Source organism: Tenrec ecaudatus, chromosome 12, assembly GCF_050624435.1.
Source record: "Tenrec ecaudatus isolate mTenEca1 chromosome 12, mTenEca1.hap1, whole genome shotgun sequence".
Classification (NCBI taxonomy): Eukaryota; Metazoa; Chordata; class Mammalia; order Afrosoricida; family Tenrecidae; genus Tenrec; species Tenrec ecaudatus.
The window spans coordinates 108,004,088-108,028,756 of record NC_134541.1 but is presented as its reverse complement, the minus strand read 5'-3'; the positions used below and the strand labels follow the sequence as shown (position 1 = coordinate 108,028,756).

General features: G+C 51.9%; 1 protein-coding gene across 4 annotated transcripts in view; it reads left to right on the top strand.

The window, feature by feature from the left end:
• Window positions 1–2,410: 2,410 nt before the first annotated feature.
• Window positions 2,411–24,669, top strand: part of NAA60 (N-alpha-acetyltransferase 60, NatF catalytic subunit) — a 33,802-nt gene continuing 11,543 nt past the window's right edge. Inside the window, exons 1-6 of one of the 4 annotated variants that reach the window (XM_075564370.1) lie at window positions 2,411–2,567; window positions 16,095–16,210; window positions 19,085–19,214; window positions 20,576–20,672; window positions 21,374–21,608; window positions 23,140–23,455. In XM_075564370.1, coding sequence (XP_075420485.1) covers window positions 16,101–16,210; window positions 19,085–19,214; window positions 20,576–20,672; window positions 21,374–21,608; window positions 23,140–23,296 — 729 coding nt within the window. In that variant the 5' untranslated portion in view covers window positions 2,411–2,567; window positions 16,095–16,100 and the 3' untranslated portion in view covers window positions 23,297–23,455. Of the gene's footprint in view, window positions 2,568–12,621; window positions 12,773–16,094; window positions 16,211–17,025; window positions 17,172–19,084; window positions 19,215–20,575; window positions 20,673–21,373; window positions 21,609–23,139; window positions 23,456–24,669 lie in introns of those variants that run through there. The other 3 variants (XM_075564372.1, XM_075564371.1, XM_075564369.1) reach the window with 3 other exon arrangements.

Below are 24,669 nucleotides of genomic sequence, written 5' to 3'. Positions count from 1 at the left end.
CTCTCCACTTAAGCCCCTTGCATTAGGTCCTCTCTTTTTTTCCCCTCCCTCCCCACTCCCCCCTCCCTCATGTGCCCTTGGTAATTTATACATCGTTATCCTGTCATATCTTGCCCTATCCGGAGTCTCCCTTCCCCCCTTCTCTGCTGTCCCTCTCCCAGGGAAGAGGTCACATGTGGATCCTTATAATCAGTTCCCCCTTTCCAACCCACTCACCCTCCACTCTACCAGCATCGTCCCTCACACCCTTGGTCCTGAAGGTATCATCCACCCTGGATTCCCTGTACCTCCAGCCCTCATATGTACCAGTGTACAGCCTCTGTCCTATCCAGCCCTGCAAGGTAGAATTCGGATCATGGTAGTTGGGGGGAGGAAGCATCCAGGATCTGGGGGAAAGCTGTGTTCTTCATTGATACTACCTGATTTCACGCCTTTTAAAAAAGCATTTTAAAATATCTTTTAAAAAATGTGAGGAAGTGGGATTTCCTCCTCCTTAAAAATGTTTCTAGAGCTACTAAAAAATTTGTATCTACAAAACAGTTTATAAAAATCTTCCTCTGGACAACTTCCCTAACCTAACTCATTGGGTTGCGAAACTCGACCTGGAGTCTTCCCTCACCTTAATAAAGCCTCTCTATACTTCTCAAAAACAAAAAAACCTCTAGATTGATAAGAAGAGAGATAACAGGGCCCACTTATAAGACACAATAAATGAACATTCATCAGACTTGGCTTCTTTTCCTCCTGCTTCATCAGACGCTGGACTCTCATCATTTTTCCTTTCTCCATTTTCGGCAGGTAAATCTTTATTTTCTTAGCGCCATCAGCCTGCCTTCCCTTTGCCCTCCCTTTGGCTTGCACTTTTGGCTCTTAAGATTTCTTCTTTTTTTTTTTTTAACAATTTATTAGGGGCTCATACAACTCTTATCACAGTCCATATATATACATACATCAATTGTATAAAGCACATCTGTACATTCTTTGTCCTAATCATTTTTTCTCTTTTCTTTTTTTACATTTTATTAGGGACTCATAGAACTCTTATCACAATCCATACATATACATACATCAATTGTATAAAGCACATCCATACATTCCCTGCCCCAATCATTCTCAAAGCATTTGCTCTCCACTTAAGTCCTTTGCATCAGGTCCTCTTTTTTTTTTCCCTTCCCTCCCCTCTCCCCCCGAAGATTTATTCTTTCCTGATGCCATGTTGTTGGCTTACTCTCCACTTCAGCAAGCGCAGATTTCTCTGAAAACCTCTCGTCTCCTCTTGGGCTCCTTCATTCCCCCTTCATCAAGCTAAACTGACCTTCCTTTTGGGCATCTTGGTTGTGGGGAGGGTGCTTGCCGGATGCCTGCAGGCCACGGGCCACCCAGAGATTTCCCAAAGCCGCCCCAGCTGGTAGGACCACTCAGACTGAAAATCTGCAGACTTCTCAGAAACTGGATTTTGTGGTTGCAGCTCAATTCTGAAACCCAGTGCTCCCAGGGCTCCTTGGGGCCAATCATTTTCTCTTTGGGTGGTGAGCAGATCTTTCTCATTTGGCCCTTCGTTTTAGTGGACCATTGTGATCTGAAAGGACCCCTGTTGGCCTCGGTGAAAACACTTGTCAGCGACCAACAGCTTCCACCAACAGTTGCCTGAGACTGGAATCCGTCTGCCGCTCGGCTGGAGCAAGCGGTGGCAGTCTGCTTCTCAGAAGATGTATTCTTGGAAACCTTTTGCAGGCAGGTCTAGCCTGCGGGGTTGCTATCAATCGGAGAGCAGTGGGTTGGTTTGGGGCAGTTATTTGGAAGCCGAGAAGAAATCTCTACGGCAGTTTAACCTGGGAATTCGCTCCACACAGGAAATATATGGGTGCGCTGTGGAGGCAGAGACAAACCCTCCTGCAGCTTGAGGACGAGGCTCCTGTTTTACACAGTAGCAGCCCTGAACCACCTTTCGGGGGAAGCAGGATGTTGACTGGAGCGGAGGGCTGGCGCTGCCTCAGGGCGGTGCTGCGGACCAGAGCTGTCTGCCCTCGTTCACTTCATTCACCGCGGGACTTCGGAGTCCGAACCCAGGACACAAGCCACGGAACTGTTCACCCATCAGTGGAACCCCAAAGAGCCACGCCCCGGTGAGCCTCCCGGCCTCCACGGGGAGCAGCGCCCTTCAGCACCCTCGTTCCGCCGGCTTGGGGACGGCCGGGGGCCTGGTTGGCCGTCTCTCAGAGCGTCGCAGGCTCTCAGGTCCTCAACCCGCCCCCTTCCCCATCTTCAGCACCTCCACCTGCCGGCGGCTCCCCGGCGCCGAAGGTGTGCCCGCTTCCAAGATGGCGGCGGCGGCCTCAAGGCGCGCGGCGCGCACGTGGGCCGACGGCCAATGGGCTTCCGGTCTGTGCGCCGGCCCGGCGCGGGGGCCGGAAGTGCCGCGGGCCGCCGCCGCCGCCGTCCCGGTTTGGGGCCCAGCCGCTTACGTAAGTCGTCCCGGGCTCCGCGCGGCCCGCTCCCCGGCTCCCTGCGACTCCGGGATGCGCTGAGCCCACGACGCCCGCGGCTGCCGCCGGCTCCCGCCCAAGGTGAGGCGGCCGGGCCGGCGGGCGGGCGGCGGGGGGCCGGCGGGCGGTTGGTGGCTGCGCCGCCGGGCGGGCCTCAGGGGGTCCCAGTGGGGGTCACCGAAGGTATCAGGGTGCAGATCGGGTCGGCGCCGGGCCCCCACCCCTGGCCCGCAACTGGGGTTCCCCGACGGCCTGAAGGGGTGCGGCGGCCCCGGGGACGCGGACGAGGGAGGGGCTTTAAACCTTAGCTCCGCTGACCCTTCTGCCCTGGGGACGCTTCCGCGCCTAGCCCCGTGCTCGGCCGGTGGGACTTTCGGATCGAATGGACTGGAGGTCAGGAGAGCGGGCCCGCCCCGCTCAAGTTTTGCACTGATTGTGTTTATCGGCCGACCTGCTTGCCCTCCTGGCAACTTCTGGGAGCCGCTGGCTTCCGCGAGCCCTACCCCTCACCTGTAGGCCGACAGGTTGACCATGGAGACGTACCTCCCGCCTCGCTCTACTGGGGACCTATTCTTGCTTTTCTTCTGAATTGACACCCCTACCCCCTCAGAGTAGCCAGATCCTCTAGCTTTGGTTGAGAGGATTTTGTTTTTTTAAGGGCGGGAGTGTGGGTGCTAGAAGGCCTTGTTTGGACCAGTCACAATAAACACCCAGGACGTGTGTGCCCCGCGGGTGATGGAGCCCAGCTTTGGGTAGGGAATCAGGCCAGGAGTCCACGCTCGGGAAACAAGCCGGACATACATGGCTTCCTTCATGGATCTGTTTCCATCTTGCCAAGCCCTAAAGTGGGTCGAGTTTGTGCTGCTCATTTGCCACGGTTCATCTGAGCACCAGAAAGGGGAGAACATTGCAATTTACAGATGGTTTCCTATTTCCTGGGCGAAATCCAGGAAAGTTCGTGCTTAAATGACACAACAGGGAGACGTTTGTTACCCATATAGATACACAACTATCGATTCTTAACAATTGTGAAAATACAACATACTATGGGTCCTTTTTTTTTTAAACTGTCTTCTTCAGGTGAAAATCGTTGACATTGATTACTTTCTTCAAGTGGTATACCAATCTCCCTGTCCTTTAACAAATCCGTCCACCACCATTGATATCCACTCAGTGCCCCTGAATGAAAAGGGGTTTGGTATCCTGGAATTGCCTTTATTGGAGCCTCACCCCACACCAAGCTCACTGCCACAAGCTGTTTCCAACTCATAGTGAAAATCTATAGCAAGGGTGCACACTCTTTCAGCATACGAGCTACTTATAAAATGATCAAGTCAAAATGATCTACCAGCTACAAAAATGCAAAACATTTTTTATGTATTACATTTATTCATAAATGCATTGATAATTCTTTATATGTATAATGTATGTTTATGTACCTTGTGTAACCGCATGAGTCCATATTGCACAACACAACATAATTAACTACATTTTTTGTCATTACCTGAGTTTACTCTGATGACTTACACTGAATAGAATGAGCCAGGAATGCATAGTCCAGACAGTAGCTGCTGGCAGCCAGCTTCAAGCACACTTCCAAATGATCGTCAGTCATAGTGAAATGGTACTTGGACTTTATGTGGGCAAAGGCTGACTCACATATATAAGTGGAGCTGAATAATGTAGTCAAGGAGGTAGCACATTCTCTCATGTTTGGGTACTCCTTCTATGAGTAAGTTCCAGAGCTGTTCATGCATTCTGCACTTCAGCTGAATGTCGGCTTGTAGTGTCAAAATCTCCCATTCCGTATGAAAGTGCTATGTTTTTGGCTTCTGACGTGGTCCAGCTCCCCCACTCACTTTAATACCCTTTCTTACATTTAAGAGAAGAAAAGCAAGGTCTAAAAATTGGCAATAACTTAATCAGTTTTACTGCACTTAGCACAGTTGTTTGCGCATGCATTTGACACCGAAGATTGCATCTGATTGGCTGCGCTGTATATCAATTAAGTGATGGGATTGATAGCTTACGTCTATTTTTTTAATGCCATGCAATCCACCCACACTACATTTGCGATCGCGATCAATGTATTGAGCACCCCTGATCTATAGTGACCTTATAGGGCAGGGTAGAACTGCCCTTGTGGGTTTCCAAGACTATTTATGGAAATAAAAACCTCTTTCTCCCTGGTGATTGTGAACTGCTGGCCTTGTGGTTAGTAGCCCAAAGCATAACCACTTCACTACCAGGGGCGTGGGATTAAACACCAATGGAAACCCAAAGATAGCTGGAATTTAAAACCCAGTGACCTTTCTTAATGGACAGAGGACCCAGGCAAGCGCATAGGCATCCAGGCTGTAGTACTCACCAGAATTAACGGACCACTAGGCCCCCCTGAGCGAGGAACGAGTGTGGCTGCTTTCCCATCAGGCTGTGGTCTGCTGAGCAGCGCCCAGAGCATCCAAACATCCCAGATTGCTCTGAAAGTCTATGAAGCCACAAAGTCAAGGCATGGACTGCTGTCAGTAGAACCCCATGCCAACACAGCAACCCTATAGGACCGAAGAGAAGTACCCCATTGGGCAAGGTTCCGCAAACTTTTTAAACGGGGCCAGTTCACTGTCCCTCAGACCCGATGGAGGGTCAGACTATAGTTTTTTTTTAAAAAACCTGAACAAATTCCTATGCACACTGCACATACCTTATTTTGAAGTGAAAAAACAAACGGGGCAAAAACACCAGGCCGGCCGGATAAATGTCCTCGGCTGCATGTGGCCCGCGGGCCGTAGTTTGAGGACGCCTGCCATTGGGTTTCCGGGGCTGTTTACATCTATGCAAGAGATTGGCACACTTTTCTTGCAGGCCCCCCTGGTGGGTTCCAACCTTTTTAATTCGCAGCCACATGCTTTTTAAGCACTGCTTCACTAGGGCTGCCTGGTTGCCAGTCTGCCCAAATGAAAACGACAGGCAATTAAAAGTACACACGCAAACTTTGTTGTGAATTCTGTGAAGGTTTACAGAGCAAGTCAGTCATGATCCCTACACATTTTGTATCAGGCCATTGATTGTCCCGTCACATAGCCCACTTCCTCCCTGAGTTTCCTGCTTCCATTACTCCTGTTTTCTCAACCTTTCAGCACTTTGGCCTTGGGTAAAAATGGCACCCAGTTGAGCTTGGATGGTTGATTAGTCTAAGGTGTGTCTCCTTGTTATCAGTCCCTGTGTGGCTTAGCTGGTTCTACATTGGGCTGCTAAGCTCAAGGTCAGCAGTTTGAACCGAGCAGCTGCGCTGCAGGAGGAATGTGAGGCGTTCTGTTCTGAGACGGACAGCCTCGAAGGCCTAGAGAGCGGTTCTGTGCCTTAGAGGGTCGCTTTGAGCTGAGAGCAGTTCAGTTGCATTGAGTTCAGTTTGGGGGTATTGTGTGGGGTCACCTTTTGGCTAACTTCAAATGCTGGAGTTGATGCAGCAAATATATATATATATATATATATATATATATATATATATATATATAATTTTATTGGGGGCTCATACAATTCTTATCACAATCCATACATACATCCATTGTGTCCAGCACATTTGTATATTTGTTGCCATCATCATTCTCAAAACATTTGCCTTCTACTTGAGCCCTTAATATCAGCTCCTCATTTTCCCCCTCCCTCCCTGCTCCACCCTCCCTCATGAACCCATCATAATTCATGAATAATTATTGTTTTGTCATATGTTACACTGCAGCAAATATTTTAAAGGGCCCTCAACTCAAAGCAATCCTGGTGCCACTGTGGGTTAGGCATTGCACTGCTAACTACAAGGTTGGCAGTTCAAAACCCCACCAACCACCCCAAAGGAGAAAGATGAGGCTCTCTGCTTCCATAGAGATTTCCAGTCTTGGAAACCTTATATAAAGTCCTATGCATTGAAATGGACTCAGTAGCAGTGGTTTGGTTGTTGGATGACTCCAGGGCCAGCCCACCTTCCCTAACTGGCATTCTCTCCAGCATGTCCTCGGGTAGGAGCTAGCTGGTCGGACATTGCAGGGTTACCTGGAAGACGGATCTCACACTGCTGAGCTTCAAGTCGGAACCCTGGTGGCACAGTTGGCAAGAGCTCAGCTGCTACCCAAGAAGGTCCGTGGTTCCAGCCCACCCACCACTCTGTAGGAGAAAAATGTGGCAGCCTGCTTCTTGGCAGACGCCATCTTAGAAACCCTCTGGGGCAATCCTAATCTGTCGATCCTGGTTGCTCAGTCAGAACCGATTGGACAGCAGTGAGTTATTGCTTAGCCCAGCTGCTGAACAAAAGGCCAGCAGTTCAAACCCACCAGCTGCTCTGTAGGAAAAAAGACATGGCAGTCTGCTGCCATTAAAAAAAAAAAGGGGGAAGCCTTGGAAACTCCCTGGGGAGTTCTCTTCTAACTTGTAGGGTCTCTGTGAGTCAGATCAATATTGTGAGTGGCAGGTTATACATTGGAAAGCAATGTGCGTGGTAGGACGAATGCCTGGCCCAGAGTGAACATCAGGGTGTTGCCTGGTGCTGTGCTGTGACAGAAAGGGAGTTCTGAACAGAGAGCCAGAACCCAGCTCTCTGCTGGAAGTGGTTTGGGGGCTCAGGTCAACAATTGAACTAGTGCATGATACAGCCCAGTGGCTATTGAGGTGGCTGAAAGAAACATGACCATCACCCTAAGGTGGCACAACAGAAGTGACAGCAGGTGAGGGTCAGTCAGCCCCCGTTTCCGTTTAGTCAGCACCTCAGGTTTCTGTCGCTTTCTCCTGAGGTGACTCCAGTCCAGGCAGGGCCATGGGACAGGGCAGATCCAGCCCTTCTAAAACCAGTGGTGAGAATCACCGAGTGGGATAACGTAGAAGTTTTAAATTGTCTCTTCAAACTATAAGTAGAATTACTCCTCCTTGGTCCCAAAATAGATTCTTGAAGCACCAACTCTTAAACCCTTGGAATAGCCTGGCATTTTGTGAATCGACACCAGCAGTAAAGCATCTCAAACGCACATTCGAAGCGGGAATAGAGCGAGGAGGAGGCAGCTCCAGAAAGAGGCGCAAACCACATGTTAGCTGACAAGTCTTTGTTCAGGTTGCTTCTGGAGCGGGCACCAGAGAGAAGTTTGGGTCATGTTTATCAGACCGCATTCAAACAGGCTTCTAGTTCCCACTTCTCGGTGTGTAGTTAGTGTTTAAAGTCAAATGGTGCTCCTCTCCCTCCCCTGCGGTCCTTGGGTCCAGGGTGTTGGCATTGTAGCTTCCACGAACTATTAGAAGCAAGCAGTAGTCTCCTTTCCTAATTCCCTTGAGGATGACAAGCCTTCCCACATACTTTGGACACGCTGTCAGGAGGAGCCAGCCCCTGGAGCGGACAGCATGCTTGGTAGCGGTCAGAAGAAAACGAGGGAGAACCCTCCATGAGTTGCAGGGGCACTGGGGCTGCCACCATGACTGGGGATGGCACAGGGCCGGGCAGTGTTTGGTTCTGCTGTCCCTGGGGTCACCATGAGCTGGACACCTAGCAACAACAGTTTTTAAGTGGGCCCTGCAAACAATGCTTCTCTGGAAACCGTTAATGCGGCAGTCTTCCCATCATTTTGGTAACTTCCCCGAGGGTCCTGTGTGGGTCCTTTCTTCCCCAGCGTGGTTTTATTTTGGAGATACCGCGAGTCCGCCTCAGAGATAGTCCTTTATTGGTCTAGAAGGTCTCAGTCGTAAACATGTGGCAGCTCTTCCTGTTTGCCCCAGTCCCCAATCACTTGGCTAACTCCCTCTCTCTGTTGGGTGCAATTCAAGTGGACTTTGACTTGTCATGACCCCAGGTGACACAGGAGAACTGCCCCATCAGGTTTCCTGGGCTAGAAACCATGTCTACTGGGCAAGTGCAAACTGCCAGCCCTTCACCTATTAAAATCTCTTTATGGAAATGCTGGTGCAGAGACGGACACTGCTTACGGTGCCGCCATCACTGCAAATGTGTTTATCAGCCCCACCCTCACCCTGGAAGCTTCCTCAGCCCCTTTCCAGGCAAAACAAGAACAAAACAGAAACCTGTTGTCATCGAGTGGATTCTGACTTAGGATGACACTGTATCTTATGAAGCAGAACTGCCCTGTAAGGTAAGGTGACCAGATGTCCCGCTTTTGAACAATTTTTCCCGCATCCCACAGTGTTTTAAAAAAAGTCCCAATTTTTGGAAAGAATGCATGACAAGCTAGGGTATACGGTTTTCGGCTGCCATGTGACTATTTTGCCAGGATATGAGTTTTATCAATGGTGTCCTGCTGGTGTCATGCTTTACCAATGTTAAAATCTGGTCACCTTATCATAAGGTTTTCTGGGCTGCACTCTTTGTGGAATCAGTGTGCCAGTCCTTTCTTGCGTGGAGCCACTGGGTGAGTTTGAATCACCAACCTCTAGATTAGTAGCCGATGTATAATCACCTGCACTCACCAAGCCCCCTCATACTCAGTAATTTTCTCCAGATGTGGATTGGGGATGAGATGGGTGAAAAACCCAAAACCAGACTCCCTGCTTAGGGTCAGTTCCGACTCCTGGAGAGTCCGTGTATTACCGAGTAGACCTAATTACTCTTTAGGGTTTTCTTCATGGAAGCCGATCACTAAGTCTTCCTTCTGTGGCACTCCCGGGTGGGACCAACTGCCAACCTTTGGAGTCGGTAGTTCAACACTTATGCCACCCAGGGACCTCCGAGGCAGGTTGCAGTGCATTCTTAATGTTGCTTGGTGTTGTGCATAAGTTTTTATTTTACTAAGAGCATAAATTACTTTTGCAATTAAAAAATGAGACCAAATGAGTTTTAAAATAGCATACCCTTCCCTCAAGAAAAGAAAACAACCTATGGTCTTAAAGCTGTTAGAGTTTGTGTGACCATTTACCATATTTTAATGCAAGCAATGAGCACCTTTTCTGTTTGCCCGCTGACCCCCCCCTCCTCCTGCCACTCAAGGTTTTCTTCTGCAACCATACTGTGCTTTTTTAAAAGACAAAAACTACAGAGCAATCTGTTCAAGAAAAAAATGGCATAGCAGTATTTTAAAAAGGGAGAGAGAGGGAGCAATCGGCAAACAACAGAAGGTCTGGATTATTAGCAGAAACAACATTGTCTTTCCTTGGTTACACCAAACCCACCACTGCCATTTTGCCATCCAGACTCAGTGACCCCCTAGGGTCTCCGAAGCTGTAAGTGAACATGGGAGCAGACAGCCTCACCCCTTCTCCTTTCGAGCAGATGACGGGGTAGCACCCAGTGCTTAGCTCGATGCTCCACCAGGGTGGCTTCACCTGCATCCTTGTCCACAGCATCTCTTTGCCTTGAGTTCTGGCCTCCGCACACCAACTGCCATGCTATTCTGATGGGTTTACATCCTCCGCTTGTAGAGTCTGTTTGGGGCAAACAGGTGGAAATTCAGCTTCTAGTTTGCAGAGACACTGAAATCCCTGAGCCACTACTAATTTAAAGGAGCCCAAGATTATTTGAAGGCAAAACTGTGTTCATAATTTTTCCATGCCAGCTAAGTGCCTTTCTGATTCTGAAAAATCGCCCGAGCTCATTGTCACAAAGCTGAGATGACCAGGAGACATCTGCCTTGATGCCAGAGGCTGGCGGGGCTTGTGGCAAATACCTGTGTAATGAAACACGTGCCATTTCGGCCATTTCCTCCGAGGACCATGTGTGACTAGTGTTCTTCAGGCTGCCCTAAGCTCAGGAAAAGTACTTCTTAAAACCTATTTTCCTTATAATACAAGTTCCCCTAATGAGCAGGTGACAATCCATACCAAAATGGACCCACTTTCTTTTTTTCTGGATTAACACACATTTTATTGAGCCTTTGGCGAACCTGCCAGGCTCACTCACCTTGGGAGAAAGATGAGCCTGGCTGTGTCTGTAGACTTGATGGTCTGGAGAACCCTAAGGGCCAGTTCTACTCAATCCTACTGGGTGGCTGTGAGCGAGAGTCACTCGGGAGTGACATTGGTTGTCACCAGTCCATTCTGGTTCTGCTTCTGCGCACCTGACTTCAGTGACTCCCTGTCCCCTCTACTCACCTGTGCTTCAAAGTAATGGTTGACCATTGTAGACTCATCTGTTGTCATTAGGTGCCCTTGTGTCCCTTCTGACTCTTAGCGACCTCGTGTACAAGATTGAAATCCTGCACCATTCTCAGGAGTATTCTTCGGTTTGAGCCCATTGTTGCAGGGCCTTCCTCTTTGTCGCTGCCCCTCTACTTTATCGAGCTTGATGTCCTTCTCCGGGGACTGGTCTCTCCTGACAGCTTGTTCCAGGACCTGAGATAAAGTTGCTCAGGAGCCATTCGGTGGTACTTCTTCCCAGAGAGCTCCGTCTGTTCTTCTAAGCAGCCTTCTTCACTGGCACCAGCGTTCAAACATTGATGGTGGAGCCACGCAAGGGGAAGTTCTTGACAACTTCAATCTTTTATCCATTTATCATGATGACTCATGTAGGTGCTTTTAATTTTTTTGACCCATCTTCGTATTTACCATTGATCTGATTCTGAAGGGACTTAAATGCAAACCCTGGGTTGGTGTCAGAGGGGACAAGCAAAGCCCAGTGACACAAAACTGAAAAGAGATTGGAGAATAAAGGCTACAGAGAGGCCGGACTTGCAGAACTTGGCTCCTCAGCTGGGAGGAGAGAGCAGGGGGGCAGGTGGGCTGAAACCTGAGTGCCCTGTGGCTCTTTTTTTCCTTGAAATGGAGGTCCCACGGTTTCCATTTCACCCACTCACCCCTAAGGGGAGGGAGGGCAACCTGAGGCTGCTGGTGTGCCCTCTTACTCAGTTAGATTAGGAGGTACATTCCGGGCACTGTCCTAGGGACAAGGAGCCCTGGTGCAGGGGGTTCGCACTGCCATCAAGTTGATTCTGTCTTATAGCAACCCTATAGGGCAGGATCGAAGTGGGACCCAAGATTGGGTCCCAAGGCTGTCATCTTTATGGAAGCAACTGATCCTTTCTTTCTCAGAGTGGTAGTGGACTTGAACTTCCTACCTTATGGTTAGCAGTGCATATGCATAGCCCATTGTGCTACCAGGGCAGCTTCTTGTTAAGTGTTCCCCTGTTGACTGAATGATCAGCCATTCAGCCCTACCGTTCACTGTGCAGGAGAAAGATGTGGCTGTCTGCTTGTGGGGGTAGCCAGCCCCCCACAACTAATTACGGGTTCAGTCAGCGCATTTGTACGGTTGAGCTATATAAAGCTTATAATAAAGTCATAGTAAGCGCGATAGGAGAGAGTGAAATGAAGGAGTCAGATACATTTCATGGTCGCATGCTCACCTCAGCTCCTCTTGGTAGTATAGGGCAGGAGAGCTCTCAAGGTTGTATTTCTAACCAAAGCTTATATTTCTTTGGGGGCATGCAAGCCCCCTGATTACAGATAACAATGTACATCACGAGAAGGGGTTGTAACATAAGCAGTACAAGCAATAGGAGGGGAATGACCTAGGGATGTACACGCAATAGTACAGGGAGGGAATGGGGTACGTATGTGGCAAGATGGGTAGACCCGAGACTCAATATAGTAGCCTGGCCTTAGTCATCCTTGAGTGGCCCCGGGCTTCCTTTGGGCATTCTTTCAAGAGAGCAATATCCGAAGGGAATGGGCCCTACTTAGAGTGAATCAGACTATACTGTCTGGTTGCTCTAGATACTCTTGAGAATACCCTCTGACCTACTTTCAATGATCTAGTGTACAGTCATTTACCATGTGTAGCAAGCAGCATCTTGGGTTTGGCATATATTTGGGGGAGACAACTTGGGAGAAATCTTTCTGTTTCCCACATCTGCTTCTGTACAGATGATTGCCTTGCACCACCGGTGGGGCAGCTTTGCCCTCATGGTTGCTCTGAGTGAGTTTGGGCTTGGGGTCCTGATGGAGGGAAGCTGAATTTACGAGGTGACAGAAGCTTTTCTGTCTGGCCTGTGATGAGGGCCCCATCAGGCCACACTTCACTAACCCCCAGTCAGCTTGCTCGACACCCTCATTGAGTATCGTGGGGACCTGAGGCTTGCCTGTCTGTCCGAAGCCCTCAGGTCAGTGGACAGTAAGGGCTGGCCTGGGCCCCCTATTCTTTCTCCTGTCTCTCCAGCCTTCTTCTGCCCTTCAACCTGGACTGATGTTTCCAAATCGACAATGGGAGCCAAGAAAACAGGGAAGCCTGTCTAATGTCCTGTCTGCAGTTTGCTCATTCTTCCTTGTAGAAACCTGCCAACCTGGATCTGCTCTAGTGGCACAGAGGGGTAAGCAGTGGGATGCACACTGAAAGGTCAGAAGTTTGAGTCCACCAGCCACTCCTTGGGAGAAAGCTGTGGCCGTCTACGTCTGTGTAGATGACAGCCTTGGTGCTTTGTGGCATATGCACAGCTAAGAAGCTACGCTGCTTGCCCAATAGGTTGGAGGTTTGAGTCCACAGAGAGAGTCTTTGAAGGAAAGACATGGCGATCTGCTTTCCCAAACTCAGCTACTACACACTCTTGGGAGCACAGTTCTCCTCTGCCTCGCAGAGCCGCTGAGCGCCAACAGCCAGTACCTGGAAATGGCTGTGACTGAACCCTCAGAACCACCAGAGGAGATTCTGGAGAGGTGCAGGTGGCACACATGCAACAGGCCCAGAACACGCCATCCACATCTGGTCACAGTGCATATGGAGAAGAAGGCCAAAGTGGGAAAACCAGATGGACAAGGAAATGCACCCAGTCACACCCTGAAACTTAGGACCAAGCCAAAGAGCCACACGCCTAAGTGACCTTCAATTTCCCTTTTCCCCCAACTGCATGAGTGTGTGTGTGTGTGTATTTGTATATGGGGGGGGGGGGGTGCTGTCTGTGTCTTTCCCTCCTCAGGAGCCTAGAGGGGAGGGGCCAGGCTTTCAAGCACAAGGACCCCAAGTTCATGGTCTCCTGGCAGCAGTGACTCCCATCCGCCTTGGGCCTGTGCCTCACACTTGTCCTGGGAGGGAATTTGATCCCCAATTTGTAGCCTTGTCTATGGAAACTTGGTCTAGTCCCAGCTCTGCTGGCCTCCCAGCCTCATCTTCCCCTGATGGTGCTGCCTTCTGCTTCCCCTGCCTCAGTACATCCTTCTTCTTTTTTTTTTTTTTTTAAACAATTTCAGTACATCCTTCTTGCTGGTGAGGTGGGTGGGGAGACATCAGCTGATGTCCCTGGACCATCTCAGGCCTGCTCTCTCTTGCCCCCAGAGCTCTGGTTGGAGTGTTCCAAAGCCGAGGTGTCACTGAGGGTAAAGGTACACTCGGTCGTGGTATTTTCCGTCACCTCAAAGAACAGCTGATGCCTTTGAACTAGTGTGTTGGCGAAGAATATTGAGTGTGCCACAGAGTACCACGAGTTCATTTTCCACGTTCTTTCCCATCCATCCTTGGGCTGAGAGCTTGGAGATCATGGTGATTGCGTTCTTCAGGCCCAGCAGACCCTGCTGCATCCAGAGAAGTTCAGCTTCTAGAGAGAGCGCAACGTCTTTGGGGCAAACCATCAAACCAGCCACTCTCCCATCTCCTTCTCCTTCCCTGGGCACACAGGCCCCGCCCCGCCATTAGGGCCGGGGCAGACGAGGTTCTGTCATCCACTGCCTTTCTCAGGTGACGGGTGTCCTTTTTCACACTGAGGCATGCAAAGAGGAAAAAATAGGAACGTATTTTGAGTAAGGATACAAGAATCCACAAATAGCGTTGTGTGGCAGAGCCCAGTGTTTTTCTTGAAAGTTGGACAAGGAACAGATCCTGCTCAAGGTCCTAAGGGTGCTAGGAGAAAAAACTTCTCAGTCCCAGGGAAGGGTAGGGGAGAGGACCGCTTCTTGTGGTTCTGCTTTTGCCATGAAGCTTCTCCTAAATCTTCTGACTAGAGACTTGCCCATGTTGAGAGCTCACTGTTCCTAGGAAGGAAACTTCTAGAAGTTCACTGTGGTTCTGCAGTATATGGGGTTGCTTGTCAGATCTTTAAAGTACTGGTTCCAGCATGCATATCTGAAACCCATTCCGTGGAGATTAGAAATTGTCTAGGTTTTTTTAGCTTTTGAACTAGAACAATTTTAAATTTCTACTAAAGTAGAATAGCATACCTCCAGGTACCCAGCATCCAGATACAATGATATTAACATGTTGCCGCTTTTGTTCCTACTAAATTCCAGAACTTCTGTCTTCTGGCCCCTACATGTCCAGTATGTGTCTCTCTAGAACAGGGACAATTTTTGTATGTAATCACAGTGCTGTTCTTGCCTCTAGCAAGACTCAAAATGCCTTCAACAGGAGCTTGTAGCAGGTTTTGTTTTCTCCTTGGCTCGATTTTCAGCCAAACAACAAGCTAACAGAGTGAGTACCAGGGAGCTCTGCCCTCCTCAGAGCAGCTCACCCTCGAGACCAGCAGGCACCCTCTGAGACCAGCAGGCACCCTTTGAGACCAGCAGGCACCCTCTGAGATCATCAGGGCCACTCTGAGACCAGCAGGCACCCTCTGAGACCAGCAGGGACCCTCTGAGACCAGCAGGCACCCCTCTGAGACCAGCAGGCACCCTCTGAGACCAGCAGGGCCCCTTCTGAGACCAGCAGGGCCCCTTCTGAGACCAGCAGGGACCCCTCTGAGGCCAGCAGGGACCCTCTGAGACCAGCAGGCACCCCTCTGAGACCAGCAGGGCCCCTTCTGAGACCAGCAGGGACCCCTCTGAGGCCAGCAGGGACCCTCTGAGAGCGGCAGGGACCCTCTGAGATCAGGAGGGCACCATTTGTTCAGGGAAAGGCAGAGGGAAGGAGGCAGGAAACAGGGAGGAAGTGGGCAGAGGGCTGTTGCAGTGTGGGGATTCCAATCACTGTCACCAAGTGAAATGTGTGCGCTGTGGAATGGGAAGCCATTTGCTTCATCCGCTTACTCACTTGCTCTCACGTCAGAATAAGGGGGTTTTCTTTACCAAGGGTTTGGGTTGGTGTGTTTGTCAGATAAAGATTCTCGAGAGCAGAGGTGGGGACTGTGTGGCCCTCATGCCTCTCCAAAGAGCAGCCGTTCTCGTCATGTGTTTAAAACAACACTCCTCGCTGCCATCAAGTCAGCACTGGCTCATGGCAACCCTCCACGCCTGAGCTTTTCAGCCCGCCTGGGTTGACAACACGGTGACTTACCAGAGGAGAGCGCCCCTCTTTGTCCCAGAGACTGCTCGTGGTTCCCAGCTGCGGACTTCGCAGTCGGCACCCCCAGTTTGTCAGCACTGTGCCCCCAGGGCTCCGCAGCCATGCGCTAGGGAGGAGGTCAGGAAATATCTGACCAGGTATACCAGGCTAATTTTTAAGTGGATCATGTGTGGCCTGCCAATGACGTTATGAACAGCCAAGGGGCCCTTGGCCCCTCCCCCTTGCTTTTTAGAGTGTTTGAGGCAAACAGTGTATAGACCCAGTGCCCAGGGGGCTGCGGACCTGCACTTCGCACCCCGTCCCAGCCGGAGTGTCACCACATTGGAGAGGTCGCACTGAGAAGCTGGATAGGAAGGTGAGGGCAGAGGCTGCGGGCCTCGCACCTTTGGTTCCCTATGCCCTGATGCCACCCGCTTTGTTCACAGGCGTGAATGACAGAGGCGGGGCCGTCCAGCGCCCTCAGCGAGGTCAGTCTGCGCCTCCTGTGCCAGGATGACATAGACACTGTGAAGCACCTCTGCGGAGACTGGTTCCCCATCGAGTAAGTGGGCGGGTGGGCAGGGGCCTGGGGGCCTTGTAAACCTGAGGAGGCAACACCAGACATCAGGCAAGAAGAGCCCATGCCTCCTCAACTGGCCAGTTCTGGTCCCAGGTCCAACACCACGTCCCCTCTGTGAAGCGTTTCTCCCCACCCACTTCACCGCAGCCCAAGACTTTGACCGGGACCTTGAGTCACCAGGCTGCCCAGTACAGTGCTGCTTGTCACTGGGGAAGCTCAGAAGCAGCCCAAGTGCGGGGCGCCGCTGGCCTTCTGGCGCTTCACCTCACTGCGCCTCACCTGAAGGTTGGTGGCCACCAGGCTCTCAGCGCCAGCTTTCCATCAGCCTGTGTTCACCTCTCATCTCTGGGTCCCCTGGGACTGTGCTCCCAATAGTTCCACCTGTGTCCGTTGTGCTCTTGCCCACCTCCCAAACCGCAGTCACTGGGAACCCCTAACACGTGGGGGACCTGCTGTCCTGGGACAACCCATGCTTAACCGCGGTGTTCTCTGAGGTCTGCTAGGGTCTAGGCAGTCCAGGAAGCTGTGAATGTTTAGGAGCGAGCATGTAGGACAGTGTCATCGAGCACTGGGGAGAGACCTGGGAAAGGAGGGGCCTTTGTTGGTCAGAAGCATTTCCTATGCGAGATTACATTTAAAAGTAGATCATGAAATAGCACGTACACCATGACCTTGTTCTTATTTGCCATGCAGGCCGTAGGGAAATGTCTGGGGGCCACGTGGCAAACTGTGGCTTGCAGAGGGGGTTATGCGTGCCCATTGTTCTCTGACTTTGCTCGTCTGTGTCTCCATCCTAGCCTGTGACATACGCACTCACAACGTTGGCAATGAGAACGATGTGGGAGCATCCCTTCAAAGCAGAAACAAAGACGATCTTGCGGGCCCTTGGGACTTGGCCTCGGCTGTGTCACCTATGCCCCTGCTGGCAAGGACCCGGGCGCAGGTTGGAAGAGAGAGCCCAGAGAGCCTGTGGGGGGTGCACAAGGGGGAACTAAGCGATTCTTCAGCCCAGAGAGTGAAGTGGCACAGTAGGTTAAGTGTCTTACCGCTACCCAGAGGTAGGCGGTTCACACCCTGCATGAGCAAGATGAGGCAGCCTGCTTCTGTAACGATGTGCCACCCAGAACCCCCTGGACCTTCTCTGCAGGGTTGGTGTGAGCGGAATGGACTTGGTGTGGGAGTGCATAAAGAAGATCCAACAGGGACACACTGGGGACTGAGTGGTGTCCAACTGTGGCTGGCCAGCTGACCTTGCTGCACTCCAGGCCTGAGGCCTCTGCGTCCAGAGAGAGTGGAGAATGGGCCACCTGGCTGCAGGGCCACCCAGCTGCACCCTCCCTTCCAGAAGATGGGGGCCGTGAAGAGGGCCAGGGCAGTTTGGATGAGCAGGCCTTCTAGAAGGGGATCCGTGGCCTCTGCAGAGCAGAGGACTCAGTGGAAAGACGTCAAGGCCAGCCCACCAGGTCTCTTCTGGGTATAAGAGAACCCCAAGCTCCTGTGCTCTCTGAGACTGCCTGGGTCGCCCTCTGGCTGCGCCTGCATCTTGCCTTGTCACAGATGCGACCCTGGGGTTCACACTAGATGTCTTTGATGTCCTTTTCCCAGTGTCGCTCTAAGGGTGTTGACAAGCAGCCCCTGCAGCCTCACCACTGCCCAGAAGGTTCTGTAATGTTAAACGGCACTCAGCTGTGACCAGGGGAGGGACTACCCCTCCATCCCAGTATCAGAAACTCTGGGTTCGTGTGATGAAGTCTTCTTCCACTGTCCATGGGCAGCCATGGGCCCCTGATGGATTGAATTGGCTCCCACCCCCAAAATATGTGTCAGTTTAGCGGGGCCATGCTTCTCAGTATTAAATAATCACGCTCCATTTTTGTGACCTGATGTAATTATCCTTTGGGTTGTAAATCCTTGTCTCTGTGAGGTTAATGAGGCAGGAAGCAGTCTTTAGGATTCAGTTGTCTCTTGAGTTAATCTCTTTTGAAATATAAAAAGAGATTAAAAAGCGAGCAGAGATCAGGAAGACCTGCTACCACCATGAAAGAAGAGCTGGGAGCCAAGCATGTGCTTTGGATCGAGGGTCCCGGTGCAGGGAACCTCCTAGAAGCAGGAGGCACAGGGGAAGCCTGCCCCTAAAGCCATCTCTCTGCCTGGACTTCTGGCCTCCTAAAGTGTGAGGAAACAAAGTCCTGCTCGCTAAAGCCACCACCTGTGGTCTTCTAGAGCACGGAGGCCCTCAAACCTGAACTTGCTGAGTCAAGAAACAGGCTTCTGACTGCCCTGGCTGTCCTTCCCGATACTTCCATCCAAGGGAGGCTTGTTCCCTCTTGTGTTCTAAAATCCTGTTTCCCCCCAGAAATCCCCGATGTGGACAGGGTCTCCCTGGTGGCGCAAATGGTTAAGTGTTCAATCGCTAACCCAAAGGTCCGCCGTGCAGACCCACCAGTTGCCCTGTTGACCAGGTGACCTGTTCACCTAAGCGCGCAGCCCGGGAGACTGGATTGAGTCCCTGGGCAGCACAAGCTCAGCTACTAGCATCAAAAGAGGTTCAAGTCCACAGGTGTCCTTAAGAACAAAACTTTGCTGATCTACTTTCTACAACCAGCCCTTGGGCAGGCTCTTGGGAACTCAGTATTGAGTTTTGCTCTGGCACATGCAGGGTTGCCATGCGTTGGGATGGCTTGAGTGTAATCTGGACCCTTAGGGAGGGCGACCTTGGCAGGGGGCAGACCCCATACCCACCTCAGCGCAGTGGACAGAGGCAACCTGGGCTCCCTTCAGTTCTAGCACCAAAGCACCAACCTTAGTTGGACTTGACTTTGGGCCAGCTTCTCCTGAGTGTGTTCTCCTCCTCAGGTACCCAGACTCATGGTATCGTGACATCACGTCCAACAAGAAGTTCTTTTCCCTCGCAGCGACGTACAGAGGTGCCATCGTGGGAATGATCGTAGCTGAGATAAAAAATAGGACCAAGATACATAAAGAGGTAAACATGTGCTAGCCCTCTTGGGCTGGAGAAACCCTGGAATCAATTGTCCACACGTCACCTCTAAGCCTTGAACCCAAACTCCCCCAAGAAATCCTCTTTACATCAAACCCCAGTGTAGCTCAACGAGGGAAGCCTTCCCTTAAAGCAGTGGGCCGTCAGTGGGCCATCTCCAAGAAAGAGAGATGGGCCAGGCCACTGCCACACAATCACACTGAGGCGCATAGCGCCCAAGTCTAGGGCCGGGAAGCAGTGTGCCTTAAGATGGCGAGATGTGACACCAGGCGAAGAATGTACCCATTGCCACCAGAGTGCATACCTAAATGGTGCTGCATGAGTACATGTGCTCATGTGGATCGCTGATACACACACACACACGGAAGATAGGTAAGTCTGTGTGGCCAGGCTTGTCACAGAATCAGCCCTTGTCCTTTGGTCCCTGTCCTTTGGCCTTTGTCCTAGGTTCTGCCGAAATCAAAGTAGGAGTGTGAGGTTTACTCCCAGTGACAATCTCAGAAACCCACAGGGGCCATTCTACTCTGTCCTCCGGGGTCACTACGAGACAGAATCAACTCGATGGCCGTGGGTTTGGTTTAGGGTGTCCCAAAAAATATGGAAGCCAAGTGCACAGCTGTGAATGCTTGATACTCCCCCAAGTCATGCCGACAGTCCCACCTCCATGCTGGGCTCCCGAGACTGTCAGAATGAAGGATTCTGCCTGGACTTGTGGAGACCACTATTGGCAGGACTCTGAGCCAGCGGTGTGGGTGTGGCCCCAGGTGAGTTGGAGAACAGAAAGGCGAGTCTCCAGAGGTCCTTGTCATGCAGGAGCTGGCGGGCAGAGGACCATACACAGTGCAGGGCCTTCTGGTGCCCTGGGAGCTTGGAGAACATAAGGGCCCCATAGTGGCTGGATCTACGAGTCTTCCAGCCCAGAAGACCAAGAGAGAGGGATGGTGTCGACAGGCAGAGGGGAGTGGGCAGCTCCTCCCTAAACCTCGCTGCTCCCCTTGCAGCCACTTGATGAGTCCTTTAGAAAACACTCTGAAGCTTCCTTTATGTCTGCCTTGCCTCTTGAACACCAGCGTGCGCACACACACACACCACTCCCACCACCACCCCCCCGAGTCCCCACCAGCCCGAAGAAGCTACTTCTCTGTGTGTATTTGAATCTTGGCAGCATTTTATTCAACTAGCCCAAATACTCTCAAGTCTTTTTGGGGGGTGGGGGGGGTGACTGTTTTATTCCATTCCTTTCCCCCACTCCTGGGAACTGTATCCTGCTCCCTGTAAATAAAAAGCCAGCCAGCGTCCACGGGAAGTGGCATTAACCCGACTCCATTCTTCATCTTCTCCTGTAGGATGGAGATATTCTAGCCTCCAACTTCTCTGTTGACACCCAAGTTGCGTACATCCTCAGTCTGGGCGTCGTGAAGGAGTTCCGGAAGCACGGCATAGGTAAGGGGCAGCCAGGCCCCCGCTGTTCCCCAGCCCGTCCAGATGCACCAAGCTCGCTGGGCTCTCTCTGGTCTCGCCATCTTGAGTAAGAGCTTTATCGTTTCCTGCTGCCACCCACCTCAGCAGTGGCCTGCAGCCGCCCCTTTCCATATGGCCGGGTGCCCAGGGCTGGCATGATCTCACTGTCCGGCCCAGCCCTCAATGCTTCTCCTGCCACACACCCAACCCCCAAGACAGCTCTGACTGGGACGCAGAACCACCACTGCCACGCAGAGCAACGGCTGCTCTGTTGCCACTGCCTCAGCAGTGCTCAGCACTTGGCTGAAGACACCACGTGTGCTCCTGTCCTGCTTGGGCCACGTGGCCACTGAGCCTTGGCATCCACATGCACACCCTAGGCCTGGCCAGTCCATGTTTCCTGGGTTTAGATTTACCCTTTGTATTGGGCTGAGCTCCATGGTGGGTTTAACCCCTGGGAGGGGGAGGGGACACCCCCACCCCCACCCCCAGGCCCTCCATAATTTAACCAACAAGCCAGCTCTGCACATGGGGCTTTAGGGACTTTGGTGGTGATGGGTGGTTCCAGAAGGCTGGCTATGGATCTCTCGGGGGGGTGGGGGGGCGGATTCCTGCAAAGGTTCTTGCCTTCTTCTCTCTGCCCGGTCACCTTGCTGAGCATCCACCCCTCTCTTCCCTCCCAGGTTCCCTTTTACTCGAAAGCTTGAAGGATCACATTTCCACCACCGCCCAGGACCACTGCAAAGCCATCTACCTGCATGTCCTTACCACCAACAACACAGCAATAAACTTCTATGAGAACCGGGATTTTAAGCAGCACCACTACCTCCCCTACTACTACTCCATCCGGGGGGTCCTCAAGGATGGCTTCACCTACGTCCTCTACATCAACGGTGGCCACCCTCCGTGGACAATCTTATATCCTTTATCTCAGGGACCATGCCGCTCCCCAAAGTGGGCCGGAGAGGGCTCTCAGCTGGCTGCTGGGTGCTCTGGTCTCCTTTAGGCAACTTTCAGGTGTGCACCCTTATGAGTACAGTGTGCTGACCCAGTTCTCCCACACCAGGAAGGCACCAGAACCAAAGTCTGAGCCCCCTGCTGTCCAGTCAGTCCTGACTTACACTGGCCCTCTGATGCTGAGTGGAACTGCCCCCCCCTCACCCCCCAGGAAATCCGCCTAAAAGCTGACTACGCTGTCTTTTTCCTATGGAGTGTCTGGACCACTTAAACCACTGCTCCATTGGGCTGCACCTGGTGAAAACGAGCTTTCTGGCACTCAGTGTCCCCCAAGATTTCAAGTGGATGTGAGGGTTCCGTTAGCTGCGAGGGTCAGACTTCCACCCTGTTGGGTAGAAATCGATTCATGCACTTGTTCATGTGTCAGTCCGTTTATATGCCCAACCACTCATCCATCCACTCAACAAATACTTAGTGAGCCGACCAGTCAGCTCTTGATGCCTGGGACACCACTGTGAAGTAAGCAGAGGAAACTCCCTGCCCCAGGAAGCTCAGACTGACCTGAGAGGTAGCAGGCTGGAGGGACGGAACTTTTGTGAACACTTAAGCCCATACGGGGATCGCTTTCCTTGCAGGGACACCTGGCTCAAAAATGTGCCCCTGGCCCTGTGACCTTCTCATGAACACTTCTGGCAAGTAGGACGGAGGTCAGGAGTCAGTGTCTTTTTCTATTTTCAACCCATTTTCTTTTTTACTTGCCCCCGCTCTATCCAATCCAGCATTTTCCAGATGCACAGCTTAGTGATGGCTTAGTGTTGCTCGTGGTGTGCAGCCATCACTGGCAATGCCACATCTCCCCAGTAGGAAAGTATGGTCCCAAAGACACCATGCATGCGTGTGTGAGCACGAGAGAACAGTGTGTGTGCATGTGAGAGGGAACTGTGTGTAGGTGTTTGTGTCAGAGAGAATTGTGTGTGTGTGTGTGTGTGTGTGTATGAGAATTGTATGCGCCTGTGTGTATGTATGTGGGAAAGAGGATTGTATGTACGTGTGTGTGTGAGAGAGAGAGAATTGTATGTGCCTCGGTATGTGTGCGTTGATGAGTCCAGGTTCCTGCACCCATTTCGGGAGGGAAGTACACAGCAAAGAGAATGATGGCCCCAACCCCGCAGGTCATTCGCTCAGTTGAAGCCAGGTCCCTGGGGTGTTGGAGAGGCTGTCACTCGTGACCCTCATCTAGTCCTGTCTGCATGCTGCCCTGAGCTTTGAGGTTATAGGACAAGGCGGGCACACTTGCTCTTGACCAGACCCCGTTCTCCATCTCCCACTCTGACCTTGCTCTGGGATCCAGCTACCTGTGGCCTCACCACCCTTATCATTTGCCCCATCCACTGAGCTCCTGGGGAGAGCCACTCTGTTGGGGCGGGGGGTTGTCATCTGTGCTCCTGGTGGCAGGCAAGGACCCAGCAGTCTTCCTTAACAGCACCCCCACGGACTACATCCAGCACCTGGGCTCTGCACTAGCCAACCTGAGCCCCTGCTCCATCCCACAGAGACTCTACCGCCAGGCCCACAGCCTGCTCTGCAGCTTTCTGCCCTGGCCCAGCATCTCAGCCAAGGGCGGCATCCAGTACAGCCGAACCATGTGAGGCCACCTGCCAGTGGACCCTGTCGAGCCTGCCTTCCTGGCCATCTGACAACCCCGAGGTTCCTGGAGAAGAGCCCATCAGCCTGCTTCAGCTGCAGGCCTGGTGCTACGCGGGCTCCGGAGAGGCCTGGGTGAGGCCGGAGTGCGTGGCTGCTGACAGGTACGCCTGAGCCGGTGGCAGGGGATGGAGCAGGCCCGAGTGAGACTCGAACCAAAGAAACCAGCAAACCAGCTGCCGTCGAGTTCCTTCTGGCTCACAGTGCCCCACTGGGTCCACCCATGTCCAGCTGTGCTCCCGAGGGTGGTCAGTGGCTGGTTTGGAGTAGGTAGCCTGGCTTTTCTTGGGAGGTACTTCTGAGTGTCCATTCCCATTGCTACAGTCAGGATTCTGGGGGCCTTAGCTTAAGTCCCAGAGTGCCAGATGGATCTGTTCAATGGGCGCTGGAACCAGGTTGGACCTGGCTCTGCCTCGACTCCCAGAAACGGGAAAAGCAGCAAGTGCCCACCAAGCCTGTGTTGCCTTTGGCAGGAACCTGGCCTTTCTATTCGGAAAGTTTGTTTTCACTTTTGTGATTTGGGTGAGTTTGCAGAACAAGTAGATTTTCCATTCAAGAGTTCACACACATTTTGTCTCATGCCACAGGTTGCAGTCCCCACAATATGCAGCAGTGCTGCCCACGGTCTCATTCCCATCAGCCCCACTCTCTGAGCTCTTCCCAGCCTCTGAGCTTTCTCCCCGGGCGCGTGCGGCGGCTCTCACACCTCATGTGGTTGATGGCTCTCAGGATGCTTACCTGCTTGGTGTGACCATTCAACTTGTCTGTTGTTTGGCTACAAGTCTGGCCGTGCGGGTGAATTTGCTTCCAGGCTTGATGAGTGTTTACGGGCACAGTCTTGGGCTTCCACCGGTCTAGCAGAACAGTAAGCCCAGTCTATGCCAGGACTTTGAGTTCTGTTCCACATGAATGTCCCGCCCTTGCCAGGACCTCCTCCTGTGAGCCATTTCAGAGCAGTTGGCAGTGGTAGCCAGGCACCATCGGGATCCCGCTTCAGCATCAAGTTGATACGGTCTTTTAGTTCTTTGGGCTAGTTGTTTTAACTTTAAAAAAATATATATTCATGTGGTTCAAAACCTGGAAAGAAACAGAAACGATCAAGTCCCCCTATCCTTTCCGACTAGTCCCATGGGCCAGCTCCCCCAGGTTCTGCTGTGCCTGCTCCCAGAGCATGCCTGCAGAGGCCTTGTTGCAGGTCGCCTATAAAGCCCTCTCCTGTCACCCAAGAGCGCCTTATTTCCCGCTTCGTATGTGCAGTAATGGAAGGCATTTTGGAGGAAATCAAGAAAAAGCTTCCCCCCCTTTTTCCGAGGCACTG